The sequence below is a fragment of the Camelus ferus genome, chromosome 15 (assembly GCF_009834535.1).
Source record: "Camelus ferus isolate YT-003-E chromosome 15, BCGSAC_Cfer_1.0, whole genome shotgun sequence".
Taxonomy (NCBI): domain Eukaryota; kingdom Metazoa; phylum Chordata; class Mammalia; order Artiodactyla; family Camelidae; genus Camelus; species Camelus ferus.
This window is the reverse complement of record NC_045710.1, coordinates 49,522,739-49,547,592: the sequence shown is the minus strand read 5'-3', so window position 1 is coordinate 49,547,592 and position 24,854 is coordinate 49,522,739. Positions and strand designations below refer to the sequence as shown.

Sequence of the window (24,854 nt, the reverse complement as noted above, 5' to 3'; positions counted from 1 at the left end):
TTGGCACAAGACCCTTCTGGGCAGAGTGAGGAGTGTAAGAAGTGTGGGTGGACTGGTAATTTCTGACTGTCCTGGAGAACATAAAGAAAATGACAGTCTTGGAAATTCTTGAGTCAAGGATCAGAGGACCAGGGAGCTTAAATCATAACCAGAAGGTCTCTTGCGTGGAAGGACAGTGACGGGGAAAGAGGGAGGTCATGAGAATTGGAATGGGGCCCCTTGGTGAATTTGGATGCCGTGAGGTCCCAGGACTGCCCAGCCGTTCTGAGCCTCGCTTGCCCCTCCTGCCATTCCTGTTCGGCGAGGCTGGTCCTGCCTTGTTTGCAGACATCTTACATTGTGATGAGGTGTCTCTTCTTTTCTGTCTCATGAAAGCCATTTCCCCGTTGCCCTTGTTTCGTTAGTCTCCTTTGTTTTCCACAAACACGTGTCCGTTGCTTTCGTTCTCGTCAGCACCTCTGCTTGCCTGTGGGCTCTGGGTGAGCGGTCTCCCACCAGCTCCTTAATGGCTGGCGTCCTCTCGGCGTAGACACCTGCTCTGCGGAGGAGTTTTCCCTTCCTCTCTGCTCTCCTCAGGTTTCTCTCGATCATGGGTAGTGCCCTGTTTATTTTCTTTAGAGCAGTTCCCATAAGCTTAAGTTACTTGTTTATTAACCCACTTTATCTTCCATTTTGTAACTTCTACAATTTTTTTAAACTTTTTTTTATGGTGACACTCTGACCAGTGACCCACAATTCTGCCATCCCAGGTGCTATTTATATTTTGTTTTACTCTTTCCTCCCAGGCTTTCCTTTATGAATTTCTTGTATAATTGTGATCACATGTAGATGTGTATTTCTGTTTTAAACATAAAGATAAAATGTTGCATCCAGCGTACTAGAATGGACCAAAACCAAACCTGACTATGACTGTAGACCAGAGGCTGGTAAAGTACCATCTGGCGACAGTTTTGTTAATAAAGTTTTATTGGAACACAGCCATGCCTGTTTGTTCACACACGGTCTATGGCTGTTTTGTGCTACCATGACAGAGTTAAGTAGTTGCAACAGATCACGTGGTCCATGAAGCCTACAATATTTACTGTATGAGCTCCTACAGAAGCAGTTTGCTGAATCTGTTACAGAGTGTAGCTAGCTGTCTTCTGGATTTGAGAACTGTCACTTCTGTTGCTGCCGAATCTCTGAAATATGGTCAGGATAAGAGTACTTACGGACTAGTGCTGAGTGCTGTCTAGATCTGTGATTCTTGTCTGTGTCACAGTTAACGTGTCAGGATGGTTTCTTTAGAATTGGAAGGGTTCTGTTCGGGACTGTGCCTTGCCGCTTGCTGATCAGCCGGAGCCTGCGGCGTGATCCCCCCTCTGCCTGCTAGTGGGCAGGGAGGACGTGTGCGCGTCTGTGAGCGGCTGGGATTCAGGCTGCAGATAGAGTTTGGGGTGGGCTGTTTTGGGAGTACAACTCTTAACAGGAATGAGGTACCAGGAAGTTAGTTTTTGTCTCTTGGTCAAGAAACAGAGGTCCTAAGGGGACAGTACATCCCAGGTTCTTACCATCTGCTCTCTCTTTACATCTGGGACTGAGGATCATTTACCTGACTGCAAAGAAAAACGTACCAGGGCAGAAGATAAGGTGGATGTTCCCTTTGGTACATCCAGGATGGCAAAAGCCAAGTTTTTAAAAACAGTAAGTGTTGGAGTAGATTTCATACACTAGTAAAGCTGTTTCTTTCGATTTCATCTGCAGAACTTGGTAGGTCTTCTTTCTTATGACTTCATCTGTGCTTTGATGAAACTTGAGCCTTGTGAGTAAAGGTCTGTGCTTGCCAGTGATTGTCCAGCTAGCTGTCAGGCAGTCTGAGTTCTGTGATCCAGTGTATGTGTAGTTTTCCTCTGTATCCTGTTTGGTTCACTAGAGTATATTATGCTTGTCTTTTATACTTGATTTGGATGAATTTGAACTTAACCACATTAAAACTGCCACTTTTTTCCTACCCACACATTGTAGTAAATCTTTTTTGCTCATTTGCAAAACGTCTTTATTATTGGAAGAGTTGAGTGTTCTCTCTAAACAGCTGCTGTTGTCCCGAAAATGTGAAAACCAGTCTTGGAGGCACTTTGCTGTTTCTGCCTCCCTCTTCAGGTGCTGCCTTCCCGTCCCCTTGAGACCTAGCTCCAGAGTCCCTCTGTGTCATCTGTGAGCTCCTGTGTTTGCCCAGCCTGCCAGAGTCCTCCCCACTCCAGTCTGTGTCCTCCCCACTTTCCAAGTTTCACTGTGTCTTTCATTCTTTTCATATTTACATTGTGATTTTAAAAAAAAAAACAGGTAATCAGATTCTGAATTATATGCTGCAAAGTACTGGTTTCAGCCCTGTGACACACAGGTAAGTACCCACAGAGTGCTTACAGTCTGAAAATAAGAGCAGTGCATACATTTTTTACAGTGGAGGTGAAACCATTATGAGACATAAAAGCAAAGGTTCCAAGGAGGGAAAATTACCTTTGGTTAAGAAAATTAAGATAAGCTTCGTGGAGGGGGTGATATTTGAAATTATTTTTGAAACCTACATTAAGATTTGAATGCTGATTAATTTTTTTTACCTGTCTGGTTATTTGTCCCTTTCAGTCTTCTTAAATTCCATCCAGATCTTCAACATTTTATCTCAACCGCTGGCATAATTCTTTCTACTGTGCTGCTTTTAATCAGTGATTTTTATCTTCTAATTCTTAAGAAAACAGAGAACATTTATACGTGTTCACCTCGTTGCCTCCTCGCCCCCTCGCCCCCCGCCTCCCACATACAGACATGTGGCCGTCACCTCACTTGTGCTTAACTAACTCCTTGCTTTCAGTGTCAGAGTCTGGGTTCTGCCTCCCGTATTCGAGGTCAGCCTGTGCACTTAGGCCTTTGCTCTCGTCCCCTCTCATCCCTAGGACCTTATTTTGTTGGCTTTTTCTGTTTTTTTCCCCTATGTCTTCAGCTTCTTCATCTTTCTTCAGTTTATTGACATAATCAACTCCCCTTTGATCCTGACGCTGCTCTATTGAAACTTACTGTTAAGATCACTTTTAATTTGTTGATACATTGCCTAATTGCTAAATCTGATGGATTCAAAAGTCATTTGTAGTGTTTGGGAAATCTTGAGCACTGATTATTTTAAATCAAGGAATTTATTAATAATGAACGTTTTAGGTGTAATGGTATTGTCATGGTTTGTAAGTGTATCTTAGAGATAGGTGATAACTACTGAACAGTGACAAGGCATGGTACGTCTGGGATTTTCTCTAAAATAATTGAAGTGACTGTGTAAATAGTATTTCTACTGTGTTAATGGTTGAAGCTGGGTGATAGGAATGTGGGATTCATTACACGAGTCTCAACCTTTGGATGTGTTTGAAAGTTTCCTTTTATAAAGTTTTTTTTTTCCCTTGAGTGGAAAAAAGAAGCAGGAAATAGCTGAGAGTAATATGAGGGAGAAATAATAATTTCATTATAGTTAAGTATGGCATGTAACACAGCAAGCTTCAAGGCTGTTAAGCTCACTTTGACCAGTAAAAGAATTGAGGCGCTGACAGTGCAGTGGACGCGCAGCGCCTGGCATCGCAGGTGCTGGATTCCTGCCTGTTGGCCGAAGCAGCTCGCTGGAGCTCGGAGCTGGACTGTACAGACAGCTGGGTGGGGAATTTTAAAGGTTGTCTCTTTAAAAAAAAAACAACAACAGTACTTACCCCAAACCCCATTTGTTTTCCTAAATAATAACGAGTAATATGACATTTAACACGTGCTGGGCACTGTTCTAAGCACCTCCATACGTTACCCTTTCTCATCCTCACAGTAGCCTCGTGAGAGAGCGGTTGCTACTTTCCCCACTGTGTAGATGAGAAAACAGGCAGAGAGAACATCAGTAACTGGCCTCAGATCACGCAGCAGCTAGAAGAGTAACAAAGCCATGATTTGATCTCAGGCATGTTTTTAATCACAATACTCCAGTAATATATATTTTTAAAATTTCATTTATCTTGGGAGGCGGTAATTAGATTTATTTATTTATTTTTAGAGGAGATATTGGGAATTGAACCCAAGACCTTGTGCGTGGTAAACAGGCACTCTACCGCTTCAGCTGTACCTTCCAAGAGTCATATTTTTTTAATCACAATACTCAACAGCTTCTCTTACAGTAAACCTTACAAGATTAGTGTTATGTTTGTCTCCATGAATCATTTTAGGCAAAACTGGACTTGTCTAGGACATGGTTAGGTATTCTCTGAATTTTTTTTGCAGGGTGGGGGGGGTCTCTCTCAATTCAGTGTTTGCTTTTTATTGAGTTAAATTATTCTAGTTCATTGTGACTTTGTTTCTGTCATTGTGACTTTTGTTTGTTGGCTAACCTGTCTGGACTGGGAAATGTATACTCTGTTGGGGTGATTTGCTTAAAGTTGAGACCGTGGTTGTAACTTGGCATGTCAGCTTGGAAAAGTGGCTGAGTGCGAGATACTCTGTTAGATAGGTTCCACAGAGGGAGGGCTAGATTGAAAGTCTGAGTGGAAAATGAGATTCAGCTGTTTTAAGTTGATAAAAGCGATATAATTCTGAAGAGGTCCAATAAAATTGGTAAACATAGGGCCTATTTTGTAGACTGAATATACATAAAAGACTTATTGAGTCTTTTATCTAAAAAGATTTCTCAATTTTCTTTCATTAGAAGGTGACCCAAGAAGAGCTTGGCAGACTGAAGGAATGTTTCCTTTTGCATAATGAAGTATCTGTAGAAACCTTGAAGACGTCTTTAGCCATTTGGATGCTTGCTCTCATTTTGAGTAAACAGTCTCTTGTGCTAGCGGTTTTGTTTCGGGCTTGGATATTTTCAAGGGATTTGAAAACCTAGAGATACTGACTTGTGCTGTTAATTTCTGCTCGTAAATCACATGGTCTCAGGGAGCTTACGTGTTTGTGTTCTTAGACTAGGGTTTTTCTTTGTTTTGAAAACAAGACTTTTTACTTTTTCACAGGAAAAGTTAATCTAAAGTTAATTTGGTTTCCTCCATTTCTGCGTTCCTTTATGTTTCCTTGCTTACATGGACTAGTTTAACTCACTTTAATTTTTCTGCAGTGTGTGTTCTGTGGAGTAATTTTTGGTTTACTCCCAAATCTTTCTTCTTCATCTCAGAAATCTTTGGAGGAAACTGTTTTGATATCAAAATTTTATGTCATTAACTTTGAAATCGATTTGTATATTTGTTACTTTAGATTAAAATCTTCATAAACATACCACGCAATTCATGCTTCTTGAACAATCTACCAGCCCTGATTTATCATTTACTTAGTGATTAGTGATCCTGAGCTCTAATGTATCTCACCTAGTCCATTGAGGACTGCTTATTTTCTGCTTTCTTTCAGGGAAGTTTGTTGCCGGACGATGCAGTACATGAACTTAACACCTAGGCTTGAAGTTGTTACCTTGTTTTGCTGTTACATACCTTTTTTTTTTTTTTTTAAATCCCTGGATTGTCTGCTATATTCTTAAGTATTTCAGGTTTTTAAGTGAGTGGGCTTAATTAAGAAAAGTGAAGTGTTAGCTCTGCTTTCTTTATCTGTAATGTCAGAGTGTCATGGAAGCACTTACAAATTTGTAGCTTCAGCAATGAAGTCCATGACGTACAGTAATTTGATAGTCTAGTACAAATTTGGATAATTTTGTATCTAGTATATAGGGAAGACAGTTACTTCAGCTGGTGGTGAAAAAGCTTCACTAGCCATTTAGCAAAAGTGTAAATTGTTGGATCTCCCTCAGAATGTTAGAGCAAAAGATATGGAAAAATATATGAGAAAAAAACTTGGGGAACAAATACAGAGTGTAATAGCATCTGACTAAAAGACATCTTAGGAGATGTACTGGATAAAACAGAAGCAAAAACAGTCAGTGAAACAGCAGGAGAAAATTTTCCTCACGTGAAAAATCGAATGTTCTGACTGAAAGAGCACTCTGAGAGTCAAGACGTTGGATGAAAAAAGATCTACACTTAGTGTCAACGTCTCTTGTAATTTTAGAACTCCAAGAGTAAAAAGGAAACCCCAAAGTTAGCTGTGAGACAGGGGAAAAGGTGGCCTCAGAAGAGTAAGTCATTTGGCATTGGATTTCTTAGCAGCAGCAATTCATTCAAAGTTCTGAGTTCCTAAATCCAGAATTTGATACCAACCAAATGATTACTCAGGGGTGAGATCAACTTAAAGACATTGCCAGAAATTTAAGGACTTGAGAAATTTACCTTTCATAAATTCTTGAAAATGTACCCAGAAAAATGAAATGGAAGTTAGAGAAAGACGAACTGAGATCCAGGAAAGTAAATCTCTAAACCGCCAGTGAAAATCCCAGGATAACAGCTATGCCAGGGGCCGAGAGAGCAGGTGGTTCACATTAGAGCAAGAAGCAAGAGTTGTCTGTGGAAAAATGTCTTCAAGAAGAGAGTAAAAGCCAATATATAAATTATGTGCTGGAATTTCTTCATGTTAAGATAAAAGGCAAGTCGGTAAGAGAAAAACAAAAACAGAGACTGGGGCTGCAGTATTCCATTCTTGGCCATAAACCAGACTGAGCTCTGGAGCAGCCAGAAATACGTCTTTTGACTAATTGGTGCTGGAAGTAAAGGAAGACTCCTGAATATTCATGGTTTTGTGAAAACACCATATCTAGGGGAAGCGGTACAAAGCTGAAGAAAAGTAAAGTAACATGTTTAAATGCAGCATGCGAGAGGGCTGGATAAAGTACAGGGAAAGCGATGAGAAAGGAATACGACAGGCTGGGGCTGGATTTGACTCACGGAACAATGGAAATCTTGTGAGAGCCGCATCCTTTGAATAAGATATGTTACAGACCTACACAAAATACTTAGATTTAAAAAAATAAGCGTATGATTTTTAAGGCAGGGCTATTAATAACTTAGAAAACATGACGATGTGTTTTTATGATCTTGTAAATATATGCTTTTTCATTAATTTACTGAGTATTTTGATTGGAACCATAATATAGATAAAACCAAAAGGGGAAAAATACAGTACAATACAGTACACCTTCAGCAGGAAAAGCAGTAACGTACAAGTTGGAGAACAGCTTAGAAATAATGTGGTTTGATTTGTATCTACCTGGAGTGGAAATGTTCTTATTCCTTTTTCTCCATGCTTAGCCCAGGAATGCAGGGTGAGGATCAGCAGTGTCTCGGCGCTCTTAGCCTGCCTTCTGCGTTAACTCTTCAGATGGAACTAACATAGGAAAAGAAATTACATCAGGAAGCATATCAGGAAGCGTTTCAGGAAACCCTGTTGCCCAGCTTGGCCATCGAGTTTCACAGCATCGAGCAGTTTACTGAGCTCTCTGGTCCTTTTCCTCATCTGGAATTTTTCACCTCCACAGTTCCTTCCAACTCTTTACATCACGTGGCTTATCTATGACAGATTTTCTTCCAGAACTCAATGAGCTCTGAAAACAATTCTAAGAATGTTATTTTTAGGATTAAGTGTGTAGCTTCTTTTGTGACATTTTTGGACAATACTCACTTGCCTGAGTAAGTTTTGATGTGCTGGATCATTTTGGGCCATATCTTTTATATAAAGTAGGAGGAAGTTAGTGGTGCCTAGCATTCACATTTTGAAAGAGCATTCTAGAAGAAAGAAAGCAAACACAATTACCAACATCAGTAAGGAAAAAATAACAAGGAAATACTATAAACAGTTTTATGCCAATAAGTTACACACTTTGGATGAAATGGACAAATTCCTTGAAAAACAAATACAGGCAGACCTCATTTTATTGCACTTTCTTGTGCTTCAGAGATACTATTTTTTATTTAATTTTTTTATTTTAAATGGAAGGTTTGTGGCAGCCTTGCATCAACAAGTCTGTTGAGGGGGTTGAGGGTATCGCTCAGTGGTAGCGAGCCTTTTGAACAAAATACCTGTATTTTTATATGGAATAAAAGTTTACTCTTACCATTATTTATATACAAAACAACAACATGGATCATAAATTTAAACTTAAAAGCTGCAACTCTAAGACTTCTAGAAGACACGGGAGAAAATCTTTACGACCAGGATAGGCGAAGATTTTTAATATATTTATAAAACATGAAGAAGCATAAAAGAAAAAATGGGTTTCATCAGAATTGGAAGTTTTTGCTCTTTAAAGACAGCTTACAGACTGGGAGAAGATACTCGAAATGTCTACGCCTGACAAAGGACTTGTGTCAATCAGCATAGAGAATTGCACAACTCTCTTTAAGATGAGCCACTTTTTAAAAAGGCAAAAGATTAGAAGTCACTTAACAAATGAAAGATACATGAATTGCTAATAATCATGTGAAAAAGATGCTCAGGATCATTCATCCTCAGAGAAAAGCAGGTTGAAACTGTAATCACGTAATGCTGCCTCCCACCAAGATGGCCAAACTTAAAAAGACTGACAGTACCTCAGGCTGGCAGGGGGGTGGAGCTGGGATTCTCGTGTACTGCTGACGGAGCATAAGGTGGTGCACCGCTTCAGGAAACTTTCTAACAGTTTCTGAAAATTAGACATTGTATTACTCTGTGACCCAGTAATTCCAGGAACACATTTGTTTATGAAAAGACTAAGTAGAAGATTCTTAATAGCTTTATTCCTAGTAGTCCCAAACAGGAGACAATAGGAATGTCTATTAACGGGTGATTTCATGAGCTGTGATATATCCGTACAATGGCATAACTACACTCCTGTGCTGTAAAACAGAAGCAGCTGACATGTGAAACAGCTTGGATCAGTGTAAAACACTTGATGAGAAAAAGAAGATAGACACAGGAGGGCATATGTATGACCCCATATACATGAAATTCTAGACAGAATTTAGATACAGAAGGCAGAACAGTGGTTGCCTAGGGTCGTGGTGGGGAGGAGGTGGGGTGTGATTGCGATTGACTGGAAAGGGCCGGGGAACATCTTGGGATGATAGAAATGTGCTTTTTGTCTTGATTATAGTGATGCTTAAATAGGTGTATACATTTGTCAAAACCTATAGAACTGTAGTAATGCATTTTTGGAATATCAGTTATTTCTGAAAGTTGGTTTAAATTTTTTTTATAGCATTTTGATTACAGCTTGGTAATTCTTTTCGTTGGTGCTCAGGTCTAACTTTTGCATATTTGATAATTAATAAATTTCAAAGTATGTAATAATTATAATTTAGAAACACCAAAAGCACATGTTGCCACTTGCATTAGGAAATTATGATACACCCCTAAAATCTAGACCTTTGAAGTGGGTGGAAGTTTTTCATTGGTAGGAAAAGACCCAGCACAAATGTCCGTATTTCATAATAATCTTTTTTGATTCTCTCAATATTGGTAAGGTGTTTTTTGTGCTTTGTTCTGTTGTCAAATCATTGTGTGCAGAATATAAATATTAGAATGCTAGTTTATACCCAAGGTCATTATAAAATTTGGGCAGTTTTTGGAGCTGCTTATGCAGTTTTATCTGTGGTGGTCTCTACTGCGCCCCCTGGTGGTTTTTATTTCTTGTGATAACATTGGAGATGTTTTGTAGGAGATGGATTTTACAACAGACTTTAAAACTTTTAATCTTTATGCTAAAAAGCTACCCAATAGCTTCTGTTGACAGTGCTGTAAGGCTTTATTCTTGTGGTGGTCTTTACAAGAGTTATTCGATGCATGTTTCTCCATAAGTGATTTTATCCTGTCTGGTGACTCTTTCCACAAAGCCTCTAAGATAGGGGTTCTGAGATCCCTAGTTAGGGATCTGTAGTTTTCATTTTATAGTGTAGTTCTAAATATCCTGCTGTACAAAAGAGGCTGGGGAATCTCTTTTTAGAAATACATAGTTAGAATGGGACTGGAACATTTAAATATGATGGCAGAAAATAAGGAAATGCTCAAAATGGGGATTGTTGAAAAATCACACAGGAGCCAACTTCAGGTAGTACGTAAGGAACAAAGCTGGAACAATTTGACTAATAAATAGTGACATTGGATTTAACCTATAAGATAGAATAAGGATCCCCAGGAATCCATGCTGATATGAGTCACTGAATAAAGAAATAAATGGGGGGAAAGGGCAATTTTCAGTTTTTGTTTTTTATCAGGAGCATTCCAGTTAATAACGTGGGGAGAAGAAAATCATTTTTAAGCAAGTACCACAGTAGTAAAATTTTGCAAACAAAACCCACCAGTGGATGCTAGAATTAGATCAGAGTTTGAGGATATTTGCACAGTCACAAAGTATACCCCCACCCCATAGGTTTTAACACAAAGGGAAAGATGGTGGATTCATAGTGGAGAAATCCGGCAGAAGCCACGTTGGCCAAGTGAGCAAAAATAACATCTCCAGCGAAGAGCCGTGTTGACATCATGAGCCCTTTGTGTGAGGCGCTGAGAAGGTCACGTCATTTCTGTGGTTTCCTGCGCCCGATGCCCAAAAGCATTCTGATCGTGAGAAAACACCAGCAAGCTCAGACTGAGGGCCGTTTCGCAAAATACTGGAGTAAAGGTTTCAAAGTCGTGAAAGGCAAGGGAGGAATTAAGAGCTGTCACAAATTGGAGGAGGCTAAAGAGAAACTACAAAAAAGTTGCAGAATTAATAGAGTTCCCAAATATCCCTCACCCAGCTTCCTCTGATGTAAACCTTTTGCAGACTTACAGTGCAGTTTATCAAAATCAAGAAATGAACATTTTTATAAAACTGTTCAACTATATTTTAGTGAAAACAGTGGTGACATTTGAAAGGTTTTCTTTTTCTTTTCCAGGATTTTATTCCAGATCCTACATTACGTTTAGTTGTGTCTTTGAAAATATTATTATTGCTAGATGGATTTGATCAGACTTTGTTTTTAAGTCATTAATGGACTACTAGGTAATAAATTATAAAGTGCTTATTAAAAAAATTCGAGCAATAAAAAAAAAGAATTTGAGCATTGGAGCAAGAGCCTTGCTGCTTGCTTGTTACTAGTATACAGTTACTGGGAATTGGCTAAAATCTGAGGGAAGTTTATTTCTCTACCATTTTGCTCATTTTCCTTTCACCTAAAAGAGCTTAGATTTAAAGTTGTTTTTCCTTTTAATCCTAACAGTGGAGCAGCAGCTTGGTGTGTGTGCAGTTGTAACAGTACCTGGAGAGCCAGGGGCCTGCATCTCTTCCCTTCTGTTGGGGATCTCTTGTGTTCTTTTTTTCTAAATGAGAAAAAAATACATCTGTAATAAAGGGAGATGGTTAATGTTCTTCACCTGAGAGGATGCTGACTGACCAAGCAACCTTCTGTCTCTTAATATTAGATACCCTGGTATTAATATGTCCAGTTGAAAATATTTACTTCAATTTCCTGTAGCAACATGAGCTCTCTAAAAGCAACTTCTTAATTCTTTTATGTGGTGATATTAGGAAGATTCTTGAAATCACTTGTTAAAATGAGTAACCATGTAGATTTCACATTTATTCCCGAGTGGACTCAGGAAGCATTGATCTGGGTCAACAGTTTAATTTGGTGTTTTCTGGGTAAACATAATAATAACTGTATTTTATAAACTCAGGCCAAAAGATCTGAGTTCTTAATATCTTAAACTTCAGAGACATATGTATATGTGACTTGATAAGATTGTGTTACAGTGCTTTGTCTGTTTAAATTAAATACGTAGGCATTTTCACCTACTGAAAAAGACAGTGCTCCCAAAGGTATCCTTACACAAAGTGGAAAAATAACTTGCATTTCAACTTGGCAAAACATAGAAAAAAAGTATCTCTGAGTCACAAGATGAGTCAAGAGGGTGAGGTTTGTTTGTTTTTCCTTGTTCATCTGTTTTAAGAGAATATGATCCCAAGCAGTAGGGAGAGTCTTTGATGAATGTTGGTGCCCAAAATTGGAATTTGTTCTTTAATATTCAACTTGGACTAAGTGCAGATCTGAAGTATTTAATGGTGCTGCCAAGATGGGTTTGATCTGTTTCAAAGATCTGTGCCTAATTTGTAGCAGGTGGGTAAGCGCTGCTGTTTCAGGAACTGAGTCCCTACTTCAGGGGTGCGTGTGACCCTGCAGCACACCTCGTTTACCGTCCTGCCAAGTGGGCGCGCTGAGAAGCTGCTTCTCTGGAGGTAGTAACGACCAGATAAGTCCCTTTGTTCCATACCTAAAAGGACTATTTGCTTTCTTAGCTCTTGGCTTTAAAAAATAAACATGGTATTGCCTTCCAAGCTAGCCATTTAAAAACACTATCATTATTTAGGTACGGATTCCTCCGGGTATTCAGCTAGCCTTAACTGGATCACCAGTACTGGGTAACCTAGACTGTGTCTTAACTCATCGCCGAATCCAGGCTGGAAGCCAGGGACAGGAAGGGGTGGTTGGAGAACAGATGCTGCCTCCTCTCAAACCACACTGGCTTCTTAAAGCAGCTCCGGGTGAGCTCTGGCTGCGTGGGCTACGTGACAGTGGTGACAGGTAGAGCGATGAGACTGGAACTTGGGCCTCCTCCTCATCCCTCAGGGGCCTTTGCAAGCCAGCGGTTGTCAGGTGAAGGTGCAGGCTCTGGCACGTTGCTTTGCCTTGGAGGAAGGTTTTAGCTATTTACCCAGAATGGGTATCAACTATTTTATATTGTTGCATAAGATATTTAAAGCAAGAGAAAGTGAATGGATTTGAAACGTTGCTTCAAGGGTTTTTGCCAGAGAGTGAGTTAATGAGATTCGTAAGTACAGGATATGCAGTTAATAACCTCCCCTTTTTAAATCAGGAAAAAATTGATAGGGGGTCTCGAATGGGGAGTTCAAGAGGAGAAAGATGGAAATTTAAATTGAGGCTAATATTGTTAAGGGCTTTATACGTTTTATCCTGTTTGCATTAAGAAGCCACAAGAAGTTTTTTAAGCACAAGACGTAGCAATTTGGCTGACTGTGCCTTTTAGAAAGATTCCTGTTGGCAGTGTTAAGAAGGGTGGATTGAACCAGGTGTATTTATTTGATGATTTATGACTCATCTATTATTTGTAATACTCCTTATTCTTACGACTGTGGAGTGCTGTCTTCTGGGTCAGTGGGGTTTTCCAGGTAATTGAAACGTAATCCTTCAAGCACCTCAGTTTGAAAATTTCATTATGTAACTTTCTAAACTGTACTCATGTCCCAGCTTCCCTAAACAGAACCTGTCAGATAGTTTCCATAAATATTATGGTACTACTTGCTGCCTTCCCTCTTTTTCATTAATGGTACACTCCGGAGCTGTTGCCACGTGCGACGGTCCCGGTTCATCCGGGTCCTGTTGGAGGAGACGTTGTCTTTGCCTTTCTGCCCGCGATCTGCATTAGGCACCCGTCGTGTTCAGTTTCTTCATCACCTTTTCTGGTTCTGCGATTGCAAACTAAGGCAAAACTAAAGATTGCTAGAAGAAAACAGGTAACTAATCCTTCCTTGGTATGTTGTAAAACTAAGGCAGGCATGCAGGAAGGTAGCTTTCCAGCAAAATCGAGGAACTCTGAGAGACTTCTGAAGGGTTTGCTGAGTGGTGTCTAGTTAGGTAAGTAGAGTTTACTTTAAATACTGATGATATTTTGATCAATAGGTTTTAAATCCAAAATGCTTAGAATTAACACTCATTTAAAACATCTATTGAACCCCCGTTATATGCGGTGCACAGAACACCAGTGAAAGTCATGGGCTCTGCCCTGAGGTGGGGAGACGTGTAAATAAATGAGGTGGAAAGCATTCGTGGGACAGAATTTTTTTTTTCCCTCCGAAAAGTAAGGGTATCTAATTTCATAACAGAAAATAGGAAAGGTTTGTTTGAACAGTTTGCTTTTATCATCTACTCCATTAAAGAAGGAAGTGCTCTTTAATAGAAGGATGAATGCTCTGTGCAGTTGGTGTGTTCATGAAGTGTACGTTTGAATTTTGAATTGGATTATTATAAATAAATGTATATTCTGCTTGAATATTCTTTGAAGTGGTGTCCAGATGAATCATTGAATTAATTGTAAAGGCACTTACGCTATAATATAACACGTGCATTCCTGAAAAACCTTGCATGCTGCAAAGTCACATGTCTGGGAGAAACGTGGAGAGGGTGGACCACTCGTTACCCAGCTTTGTAACAGTGCTAACACGAACAGTAGCGGTCTTGAAAATACGAGCACGAATCACCTCTGGCGTTTGTAGTTAAGACCGTTACTGTTCACTTCCTAACCTTAAACTGGGGTTCGTGCTTCCTGTCTTGAGGTACAGGTTCTTGAGGGCATCTGCTTCAGCAGAAACTAATATTGTAAAAATTAAGTAATGGGCCAGGGTATAGTTGCCTTTATTAATTACTTTTGGTGAGGGCGATAGAAGGAGGGGAGGGAGACAAGGGAAATCATGGAAGCTTGTTTGGTTGCAGCCCAAGTTTTCACCAGAAAACAAGGTGAAGCCTTTAGGTTCCTGAAGCCACTAAACTTGCTGTTCTTGTCTCTAAGGAAAGCATTTGTTGTTTTCACCTTTTTTTCCTTAAGGTTTTCAAAGTTTACTAAGACTTTCTCTGTCATTTGAGAAAACGTGCCCCCCTGATCCCTTCCTGGCATACTGGGGACCAGCGACACCTCCACGCTCCGCGGACGCCGCTCCCTTCTCCGCCAGTTGCGTGGGGACTGATGCATCTTAGAGCAGCGTCTTATAATTGTACTGACTGTGCGCTAGGGGTGCAGATAATTGCAGTTCTCATTCCATTTTGACATAGTATTTTTATATTTAAGAAATATATACTTTAACTTCGAAGTTTTTATGGTGAGGATGCCATCTATTTGAACTTTTAAAATAGTTTACAGTTTTAGTCCCTAATATTGTGGGCCACAGTACATATATACTCATGGGCAATGTAACATTTGACTTGTTAAATTTTTTAAGTTGGTGATTGTATTTAAATTTTTAACGTATTTGTATTTCTGTTAAGCCATGGTCAAAATTATATGAATTAACCATATTTTAAAGGAATAATAACAGTAGTGTAATTTAGAAGATGAAGAAACCTTTTTCAAGAACGCATATGAGACCTGGTACTGAATTTTTATATACTGATTACAAACTAATACAAACTTTTCTAAAGTTGTTTAGTTATTTTGTTTCTCTTTTAAAGCATTGAAAAGTGAATTTTGTTAGCTGTGATTCTTGCAGTTAAAAAAAAAAATTCCGGGTTTCATTTGCTCATACTTGCAAAGAATATCTCTGGAAGAATATTCAGGACACTGGCAACATTGGAGGGAGGCTTTGAATGTTGAACTGTGTTCAAGCTATGTTCAAATTTGGAATTGTGAACTACATTAAAATTGAAAAAGATAAGTGAAAATCAGAGTGCTCTGGTACATAACAGAGATTGAGTCAGCCTGCCTGGTTAAGAACCACCTGACTTCCGTGATCAGCTTAGCATGGTCAATCCTGTAATATCTTGGTAGTCAGCATACAGTTGGTGTATATTATGGCAGGTGCAGGCAGGCAAAAGGGTAACCTAAAATATATATTTATGTTATATTTTCTTTGTTATAAGAAAGTAGTCAACAGTAAATGTGACTCTTAATGAAATTGGAAATTAAACTATTAGATAACTGCTGAATTTTTTCATAATGATTATCATAAAATAATTTGGTAAATCTTGTTGCCTCTTTTTGTTTGCTTTTAGTTGACGCTGATGAAATTAAAAGGCTAGGAAAGAGATTTAAGAAGCTCGATTTGGACAATTCTGGGTCTTTGAGTGTGGAAGAGTTCATGTCTCTGCCTGAATTACAACAAAATCCCCTAGTACAGCGAGTAATAGATATATTCGACACAGACGGGAATGGAGAAGTAGACTTTAAAGGTAAGAAAGTCGTTTTTTTAAAGCTACAAGTTAGCTAATCTGTGAGTAGTCTTGCAGCTCTATATATGAAAATGTCTGAAAAATTTAGTTTTTCTTGAATGTCTTTACATTATTGGTGATCAGATTATAATAATAGACTATGTTAAAACCTCATAATCTGTGGTATATGAACCTTAATGAACTAACAGTGAGATTGTTTACTTTTTGGTTCATAAACGATTAAATTGTCCTTTAAGGTAATTTAAAAATGGGATTTACTATTCCTTTTGTTCTTAGAAAATCAGTCTTTTTTGTTGTTGTTCCATTTACTCTTTTCTTTTTTTTTAGAAAATCAGTCTTACTTTAGGGAAACTTACCATATTAGAAGTTGCATTTTTAAGGAAACCTTAAAGAATGAGACTTACACTTGAGTCAGCAATAAAAAATAACCTGTAGTCATCAGGATCTGAGCATTATCATAGGAAGGATTAATTTAGTTAATCTAGATTTTACAAAGACACTCGGTAGTGCTTGTGCTAATATTAACGTGATACATAATTTTACATTTGATTCTATACTTTAAAGTAAATAAACATTTCATTTCACTAGGGAATCAACAGATTTTGTTATTTTAGTTTTAGGAATGAATTATAAGTGAAGGTATGTAAGACCGGTTATGATTTAGTGTTTAGCAGGCAGCAAAGAAGAATGACTCTTTGTCACAAAACTTCCAACAGTTTATTTAAATTATTCTCAATTTTGGAACCAGAAATCCAAAAAAAATTTTTTTCTGGCAAAACAACGTAAATCTTTTCTTAAAGTCCCTTTTTATAGTCATACTCCAGGAAGAAAGAGTTAAGTAGCCTAAAGAAAATAATGTTTTTGAGTGTTATGCTCTGTGGTACTTAATAAATAAATATTTGTTCAAATTGACTTTAGTTTAGAGAACTCCATGTTCAAACTAAAAAAAATAGAACTTTGTTGAAGTTTCAAATTTGGCTTTTTCGAACTTTTACAGCAAGAAAATATCCTTTTGTGGGCATCTAGGGTGTTTTGGTTTGTATATGGGTGTGTATGTGTTTTTCTTTGTAAAAAAATGAAACTTCTGATTTGTAAACTTTTTTTATCTTTCTTCAGAGTTCATTGAGGGAGTCTCTCAATTCAGTGTCAAAGGAGATAAAGAACAGAAGTTGAGGTGTAAGTGTTTCTCTTCTCTGCATTCATTCTCCCTCTTAGATCACTGCATTATGACCTCTCTGTACTACAATATAACCTCCTTTTAAGATACTTTAAAAGATGTCTTTTATTCTAGATCCTTAGTAGACATGACAAATTTTACATTCTGGAGAAAATCCTTTTAGGACATTTGCAACTAGTATTTTTTTTAACGATGTGTCATTGTTGCTTTTAATTGGATTAAAGGAAAATAGAATTTCCTTTTACTGAAAACAGCCATATAAACTACATGTCTTAGATAAGAGATTTTTTTTAATTGAAATACAGTTGATGTACAGTACTTTGTAAGGTACAGGTGTACAGTATGGTGATTCATAATTTTAAAGGTTATCCTCCGTTTATAGTTCCTGTAAAATACTGGCATGAAAGTGACTAGAGATGCTCTAATGTGACTGGGTCAAATTCACTGATACTCACTGTATTCAGAAATATTTAGCCAGAAGTTCACTATTTTGGTTTATGTAGGCTGCCTCTATTACAGTGAACATCTGATGTCTTTGAAAAATACTCAGCTCTTAACCAGAGAGGTGCATTTACTAACAGTTCTCTGGGGCACAGGATACATGCAGCATCCTTTGCAATGAACTCTTGCTATAAACGAGGTAACAGCTGCTGCCTCTGGTTGTGCATTACCTCAGTCAGTGCTCTGAAGACCCTGGGGGGCGGGGACCGTTGTTAGCCCTGATTTTATATGTGCAGAAACTGAAGTTAGGAAAGTGAAATGACTTACCTCTAGGTTACACTAATCGGACCAAGCAGTCTTGAATCCATAGCCCATAGACTCTTAACTATTTTCACCTAAAGACAACATCTCTGTGTAGAAAGGAACCGCCCTCACAGTTATAAGTCTGTTTGACAACATACGGTTTTCTTTCTGATTGAAAGTATTCATTTGTGGTTGCCTTATAATTGCCATTGATTTTCTTTACTCTTTTTTTTTCCCCCTTACTCTTTTTTTCAGTTGCTTTCCGTATCTATGACATGGATAAAGATGGCTATATTTCCAATGGGGAACTCTTCCAGGTGCTGAAGATGATGGTGGGGAACAACCTGAAAGACACACAGTTACAGCAGATCGTAGACAAAACCATAATAAATGCAGATAAGGATGGAGATGGAAGAATATCCTTTGAAGAATTCTGTGCTGTGAGTACAGAGCTGAGTCTTCACAGTGTCATTTCATAAAATTACATTTTTAAAACCACTTAATAGCGAATTCCTTATAGTTATTTTGCCCTAGAAATTTATATATTTGATTTTGCCTAACTGCCCCATATTCAGTTTTGAAATATTCTTTGTTGTAATTGTTAATAACTACCAACTTTTATTATTCTCAAGAAGTAATATTCTCAGTGACTGTCTGATAAAGTGCCACGAGAATGGTACTAGTAACTTTCACATGTTGTTGGTAGTGTCCCCAAATTAACAACTGATTTATTTGAAAATACTTTTTTTTTTTTTTTTTTTGGAAAATACTTTTGTGGGAAATATATGTTCATGAGTTTCGGCTAGGAATCCAGAGGCCGGGCTTCATGCGGACGACAGCCATGGAGTCGCTGTCTGCTCTAACCTCGGCAGCTAGGTGTCGTCCAGCTCCTTTTCTAAGCTGGTGGTGGCTAGGTCTTGTGATCTGGGGCAAGGGCTCCGCGGAGGCGGAGGCGGAGGCGGGGACGACAGTTCTGGGAAGCCCTGGGCAGCAGCTCTAGGTGGGAACTGGGGCAGCGGCTTAGCTCCCAGTTCACTGCTTCTCCTCCTTACTCCTGGCCCGGAGGCACAGGCACTAACTTTTTCACGCATTGTAAGGAGTTTTAACTGCGCACTGGAGATACTAGACAATCCAGGGGAGCAACAAAGACAAAGAAAAAGCTTTGAAAATTTTCAGTCACGACCAGATGCTTCTATAGGAAGATTTTTTTCCTCCTGTTCTTTTCATTTTTTATTTAAACCACACAAGGGAAAACGAATGACTCTGGTTGTGTGTTATGTAAGGACTTAAGAAGCTACTTTGGCATTTAGGTAGACATTCACACTATCCTGTAAGTGTCTTCCTTCATCGCAAGGGAATCCTATCTTTGCATTTTGTTTCAAAAAATAGGGTGGTGCTCTAGTCTAAAGGACAGGCTAGGTCTTTCTGGAAGAGAGTTAGACAGGCTGGAGACTGGCCTTGGAACCACTGCCCGGGGGTACTGCTGCCACAGGTGCTTCTTACCCCGTCTGGGTTCCTCCTTCACCATCACCGACTGTCACTGAGGGCCTCCCGTGCACTGGCATCGGACTGTGTGTGACATGAGGCCTGGCTGGGAGTGGCATTATAGATGGCAGCCAGTTTTCAGACGAAGGGGAAAAAGAAATTTCAAGCCTTGAGGGAACAAAACAAAAATGGAAGGCTCTTGGCTGAAGTGATATGGGGATGTATACAAGTGAAGACTACTTACACTTAGTAAACACAAAATGTAACTTAAAGTTACATGTGGATCACTTACCAGTGGAAGGAAATTAAAGTGCATCTTCAGGTATAGAAATGACGCTGTTTACACTGGAGACGTAAGCTAAGCTTTGAGATGGTTTTTCAGTATTTCTGATAAATTGCATTTGGTTGTATTTTTGGAGAGCATAATTGAGGAAGGAAGAAAGATGTTTGTTTTGTGTTTTAAACCAACTTTTTTGACCATTGAGAAAGCCTATACCTTTGGCTTTTTGAGCTCTCTTTATTCTGATTTCTTAAGCTGTCACAGTGAAAGAGAATGGAAACGTTATTTTAAAAGAGCACATACTATATACCTACTTTAACATTTTTGGAATTCTTTATCTTGCAAAAATATTATAAATGATTCATGACAGGATTAAAGTTGGTGGGTTGAACACATGTATTTATTTTTGCTTCCTCTCCAAACTCCACTGAAATTAAACAGATTAAAAAGAAAGGGTATAAACCCACAAGGACCAGGTGAACAGCAGAGAGGACAGTAACTAGATGTGGCAGCCGCTGAAGCTGAACGGCTAACTGATTTAGCAGACAGGAGGGAAGTTCTAAGCTGTCAGCTCAGAAAGCTGAGAAACGTTACAATGCGGAACCCCTGCGGTCAGCATCCCCACGAGGTACATGGAGGCTCTGGTGCCCTTTCCACAGAAACAGGGCCAAGGATCACCAGACATTCAAGGCAAACCTCTTAACATTGATTACAGAGATGAAAAACAAGCCTGAAAAAGCTTAGAGAGGCAGGCTATGCAAGGCCAGTAAACACTTTAAAAGTAAAACAAAAATGTCATTATTATCCTCAAGCATATGATACATTGAATCTTTGAAACAAAAATTGGATGATATATATACAAGAGCTCTTGGAAATTAAGATTTTGAGGTTCATTCTAGGAGGTCTAACACCTCAGTGCTAGGGTTCCAGAAAGAAAATGGAGGGAAGGAAGTCATCAGAAATGAATCAAGAAAATACCTCAGAATCAAAAATAATGAGTTTCCTTGATCAGAAGGACTTACTGAGTACCCAGCATAGTATATAAAGGTAATCTGGGCTTAGGCACATTGTCATGGAATTTTAAAACAAAGAGGTGGTTCTACAGACTTCCAGAGAGCTAAGTTAGAGGGGTCGGGGGAGGCTTCATACGAAGATTCGAGAATCCGTATGGCGGCACATTCCTTAGTTAGCGGAGTTGGAAACTAGAGACAGGGGAGCATTGTCTTAACAGTTCTGGGGGCAGCTGTTTCCAAAGGGAACCCTCAGTAAACTCAGTTACACTAGATGGTAGAAATAAAGACATTTTCAGGTTTGCAAGGCCTCCCTGTTTTGGAAACTACTGGAGGATGTGCTCCCACTGTATTAAGCTTTTAAGTCAAGGAAGAAGATAATGTGGAATCCAGGAAGCAGAGGGCCCGGCATGAGAGACGGGGTCTCCAGGATGATGGGGACGGGGATCCGCAGGTGACAGGCCTGGACTGGAGCAGGCTGGAAAGCTCTGGGAGTGATTTCAAAATAATAAAATTGATAGAAGTACGTAATATATTTGAATGTGTTTGGAATAGAGGTTTAGGGTTGAATTAATGATAAATACTCAGAACACCAGCAAGGACAAAGATCAGACAGTTATTAACTGTAGCAAAGCAAACGTGCAGGAAAGAATCTAGTACGCGGTTCTTTTCTGCTATAAGGAGTATTTTACATAGTCATAAATAAAATGCTGAATTTCTGTCAGATGAAAAAAAACACAGCTATTTGAAGTGTGAGAGAGGTGGGAGGTATCTGGGGTAGGAGATAGAAGGGAGAGGTTGTGTGAAAGTTAAATCTTCACCTTCTGTGGTGAGAAGTCAGTGGATAATGCCTAAGCTTTAAATCTGAGAAAAAGCAATGCAGGAATGTTATTTGGAGACCCGTAGGTAAATACTGAAAATTACAGAAGATTCTGGATAATTGCATCTAGGTAAAAAGAAATAGAGAGTGAGGGCAGGGTAGCAAACTGCGCCTTTCATAGCAGGAGTTGTAGATCTAGTTGGTTGTTTAAGCTTTACTTTTCAAATAAAAACTAAATGTTTAAAAATAATTATTACAGACACAAGTATACTCAACAGCATGGATTCATCTCGCATACATAATGCTGAGTGAGACAAGCCAGATGCGAAAAGCTTCATTTACAACATATAAAACAGATCAAGCTAACCCATGGTGTTAAACTCTTGCTAATGACTGCCTGTGTGTCGTGGCCTGGCCAGAGGGAGGTGGCCGGTGCGGGGTGGGGGCCGTGGGAGAGCCCTGGCGACGCCCTGGGTGCTGGTCCCTTGGGTGTTCAGTCTGAAAATTCATCGTGCTGTGGACATTCATGATGGACTGACTTTCTCTGAGTAGGTTATACTTAAAACTTATCCCCCGAATAGTAGCGCAGGTGATCGCACTTTCAGAGTGCCCTGTCGGTATCCACTGAGCTGTCTGTAACAACCTGCGTGTGTTGACTCTGGAAAGAGAATGGGCAGAGAATTTTATTCATCGGGTACTTTTTGGTACCTTCTAGGACAGACCGACAGTGAAGCTCATATTTGGTTTTTTACAATTTTTATGGGAACATCTGGTTACCATTTAACATTAAATGACTAAGGGCCATGTTGGCCGGCTAAAGAGTGGGCCAGATCGTGCCTGTGGCTGGCTTTGTATGTTCTTGAGCTAAGAAAGTTTTTTACATGTTGAAATGTTGTCTAAAAAAAAAAGTAGAAGAAAATTTAAGAGAAACTGTACGTGGCCTACAAAGCTTAAAATATCCTACCTGGCCCTTGACAGAAAATTTTGCGAGCCCTTGTGCTAGAACACAAAAAGATGCCTGTTATCCTGGGAGAGAGAAGCTGTGAGAATTCCACCAGAAGGCAATGCAAGCTTAAAAAACAGCAGCAGCTTCTGGAAATGGCTAAAGTAGTAGGTTTTGTTTTTTTTTTTAAACTGTAGTTTTGATAAGGTGGTTAGACTAGTAAAAAGGAGTTCCTGGGACGTGGTCAAGTGTGATTTGTTCCGTCTGTTGCAGGTTGTAGGCGGCCTAGACATCCACAAAAAGATGGTGGTAGACGTGTGACTCTTCTTTAAAGAGTACCGCCCAACACTTTTGCTTTCTTCTCCATCTCTGAAGATCTGCTCAAGACGTCCAGCAATGCTCTCTGTGTATTTAAATGGAAGTATTTTTCTCTGTGAAGCCACATTTTCCAACATGAGCCTCATAAAGCCAACTAAGTGTTATTGAACTCTTACCCTCTCAATAACTCAGTGTAGCACTGTAAGGTCTGAAGGACAGCACCATGAAAGGAGCATATCAATGTGGTGAAGAAAGGGAAGGGGTTGGCTTTTTAATTTATTTTTCTTCATCTTTTATAACAAGAAAGTATCTATATATACATATGTAAATATTTATATATAGATATATGTAGCTTTCTATATGTGTAGTAGGTTGGCTTTAATTTAATATACTTGATTCAGAAACAAAACGATAGAGTACAGAAGTGCCAAGCAGAACATCAGACACCCTTACTTTTATTTCACACCGTTTTGTGTGTAGGTGGAAGACTGTACAATGTGAGCCGGGGGTCAGGCCAGCTGATTTCTTTCTCCTGCGCTTTCTCCTTTGAGAGATTGACAAAGCATTTGTTACCATCTTATCATTTACCTTGATGACTTTTTTGTAACCGAGGAGTGTGTAGCTTTATTTATACCTGCGGCATCCTCCCCGGGACTGGGCCTCGCCCCGAGCGGCTGTCACCGCGTCTCTGCTGGGGGAGGGCGTGTGGCCGGCGTCGCCGCCGGGAGCCCGCTCCTGTCCGCTCCCAGCGTGGCTGCGCGGAGCGTGCGGCCGCTTCATCCTGTCACTTCACGGCTAGGAGCCATCACATGCTTAGATGTCCCCGAGTGAGCGTAGCTTAGTTGTGATTTTATTCGTAAAGGACAGAAGCTGTCCGAGGCAATCCTGATTTATCTTAGACAACAACTTAATAAGAGTTCCTGAAGTAATCATGGAACTGCTTAGGATGTCTGTTTATTTGTTTCATTACATGGATGGCAAATTGTCATTAAGCTTACGTTTGAGCCAGAAATTTCCCTTCTGTGTTTCAAGAGACTGCAGCTAATCTGAAAAACTGGTGATACTTACCGTGCATGTGTCTCCGTTCACCCACATATGCTTAAGGCTTGCGGGAGAAACCTTAGTAATCTGTATCCCACAAAAGAGCAAAATTATGCCCGAACTGATCCCTCTTACATTTCTTTACCACAAGGCATAGGGAGAGTGCATGGGGGTTTTCTTGATTTGCCCGCATATGTAACAGGTGACATCATAAATGTGTGTGACATAAAAGTAGTGAGCCGTGCTCCACCTCTTGGTACCATCCCTTCCCTCTTCTGCAAAGGTACTGTTGGCTGGAAGACGACATTCTGGTTAGCTTTGTAGGACTGTAGTCTTTCCCTGTAGACTTTTCTAGGAAACTGGTTTTCTCATCACGAGTGGGGAAGGGCAGGTCGGATCAAGGTGAAAGAATGTCACCCTGGGCACACCCGCCTGCCCGCGCTGTTCCTTCAACTGAGTGCTGCACGCCGTGGGCTCTGTCTGGGAGAGAAGTCCCGGTGCTTGGTGTCCTTGCATGACATGGAGTTTTGCATGTAGATCGATTTCAAATGTACCTCTTGTTTACATAATTTGCATAATTTTAAAACATAATGTTGCCAAACTTTGGAAATGTTCATGTTCAGACTGAAAATCTCCACTACACGTAACTTTCTTCCTCTGGATCAGTACGTGGCTTATAACCCCAGCCAGTGGTTTGATCTGTTCCAGTGTCAACTGCCATGTGCTCTGCTTCAAGGGGGGACTAGTCTTTTGTGAATTTTTTGTACATAAGTATTTGTTACAAATATTTTAGCAAATGCTTTCTATTTCTCTTGCTTGTGCATATCTTGGCTGGCGTTACAGAAAAATAGTGCAAACATTATTTCCTTACTGGGGAATGGGGTTTTCTTTCTTTTTTTAGCGTGTGTGGGTGGGTGGGGGAGGGATGGTTTATGTTGAATGTTTAGTTTTTCTTCTGCATGAAACATCATGTTGTGGGATCTTTAGAAAACTTCATACTATATGAATAAGAAAATAAAATATTTGAAACTTGGTTGAGTGTATTCACAGTGGTCTTTTGGCTTCCCTCCGTCATTGAAGATAGTCCTTTATCTTTCTTTTGTATTTCTTAAAACTGATCAGTTGACATCTGGTCTTTGACTGAAAGCCATGAGTAAGACAAGTGTGCTTTGTCACTGGGTGCAAACACAAGTTTGC

The 24,854-nt window shown here is 39.5% G+C and overlaps 1 protein-coding gene and 1 long non-coding RNA gene across 2 annotated transcripts in view; both read left to right on the top strand.

Moving 5' to 3' along the window:
- Positions 1-24,499, top strand: part of PPP3R1 (protein phosphatase 3 regulatory subunit B, alpha) — a 53,413-nt gene extending 28,914 nt beyond the window's left edge. Inside the window, exons 3-6 of the mRNA XM_032497705.1 lie at positions 15,663-15,839; positions 16,956-17,015; positions 18,016-18,200; positions 22,572-24,499. Coding sequence (XP_032353596.1) covers positions 15,663-15,839; positions 16,956-17,015; positions 18,016-18,200; positions 22,572-22,619 — 470 coding nt within the window. The 3' untranslated portion in view covers positions 22,620-24,499. The remainder of the gene's footprint in view (positions 1-15,662; positions 15,840-16,955; positions 17,016-18,015; positions 18,201-22,571) is intronic.
- On the top strand, positions 1,384-15,655 carry LOC116669022. The gene is made up of 3 exons (XR_004326391.1): positions 1,384-1,394; positions 6,161-6,166; positions 11,415-15,655. It is a non-coding gene; the product is annotated as an uncharacterized LOC116669022 (long non-coding RNA).
- Positions 24,500-24,854: the final 355 nt, after the last annotated feature.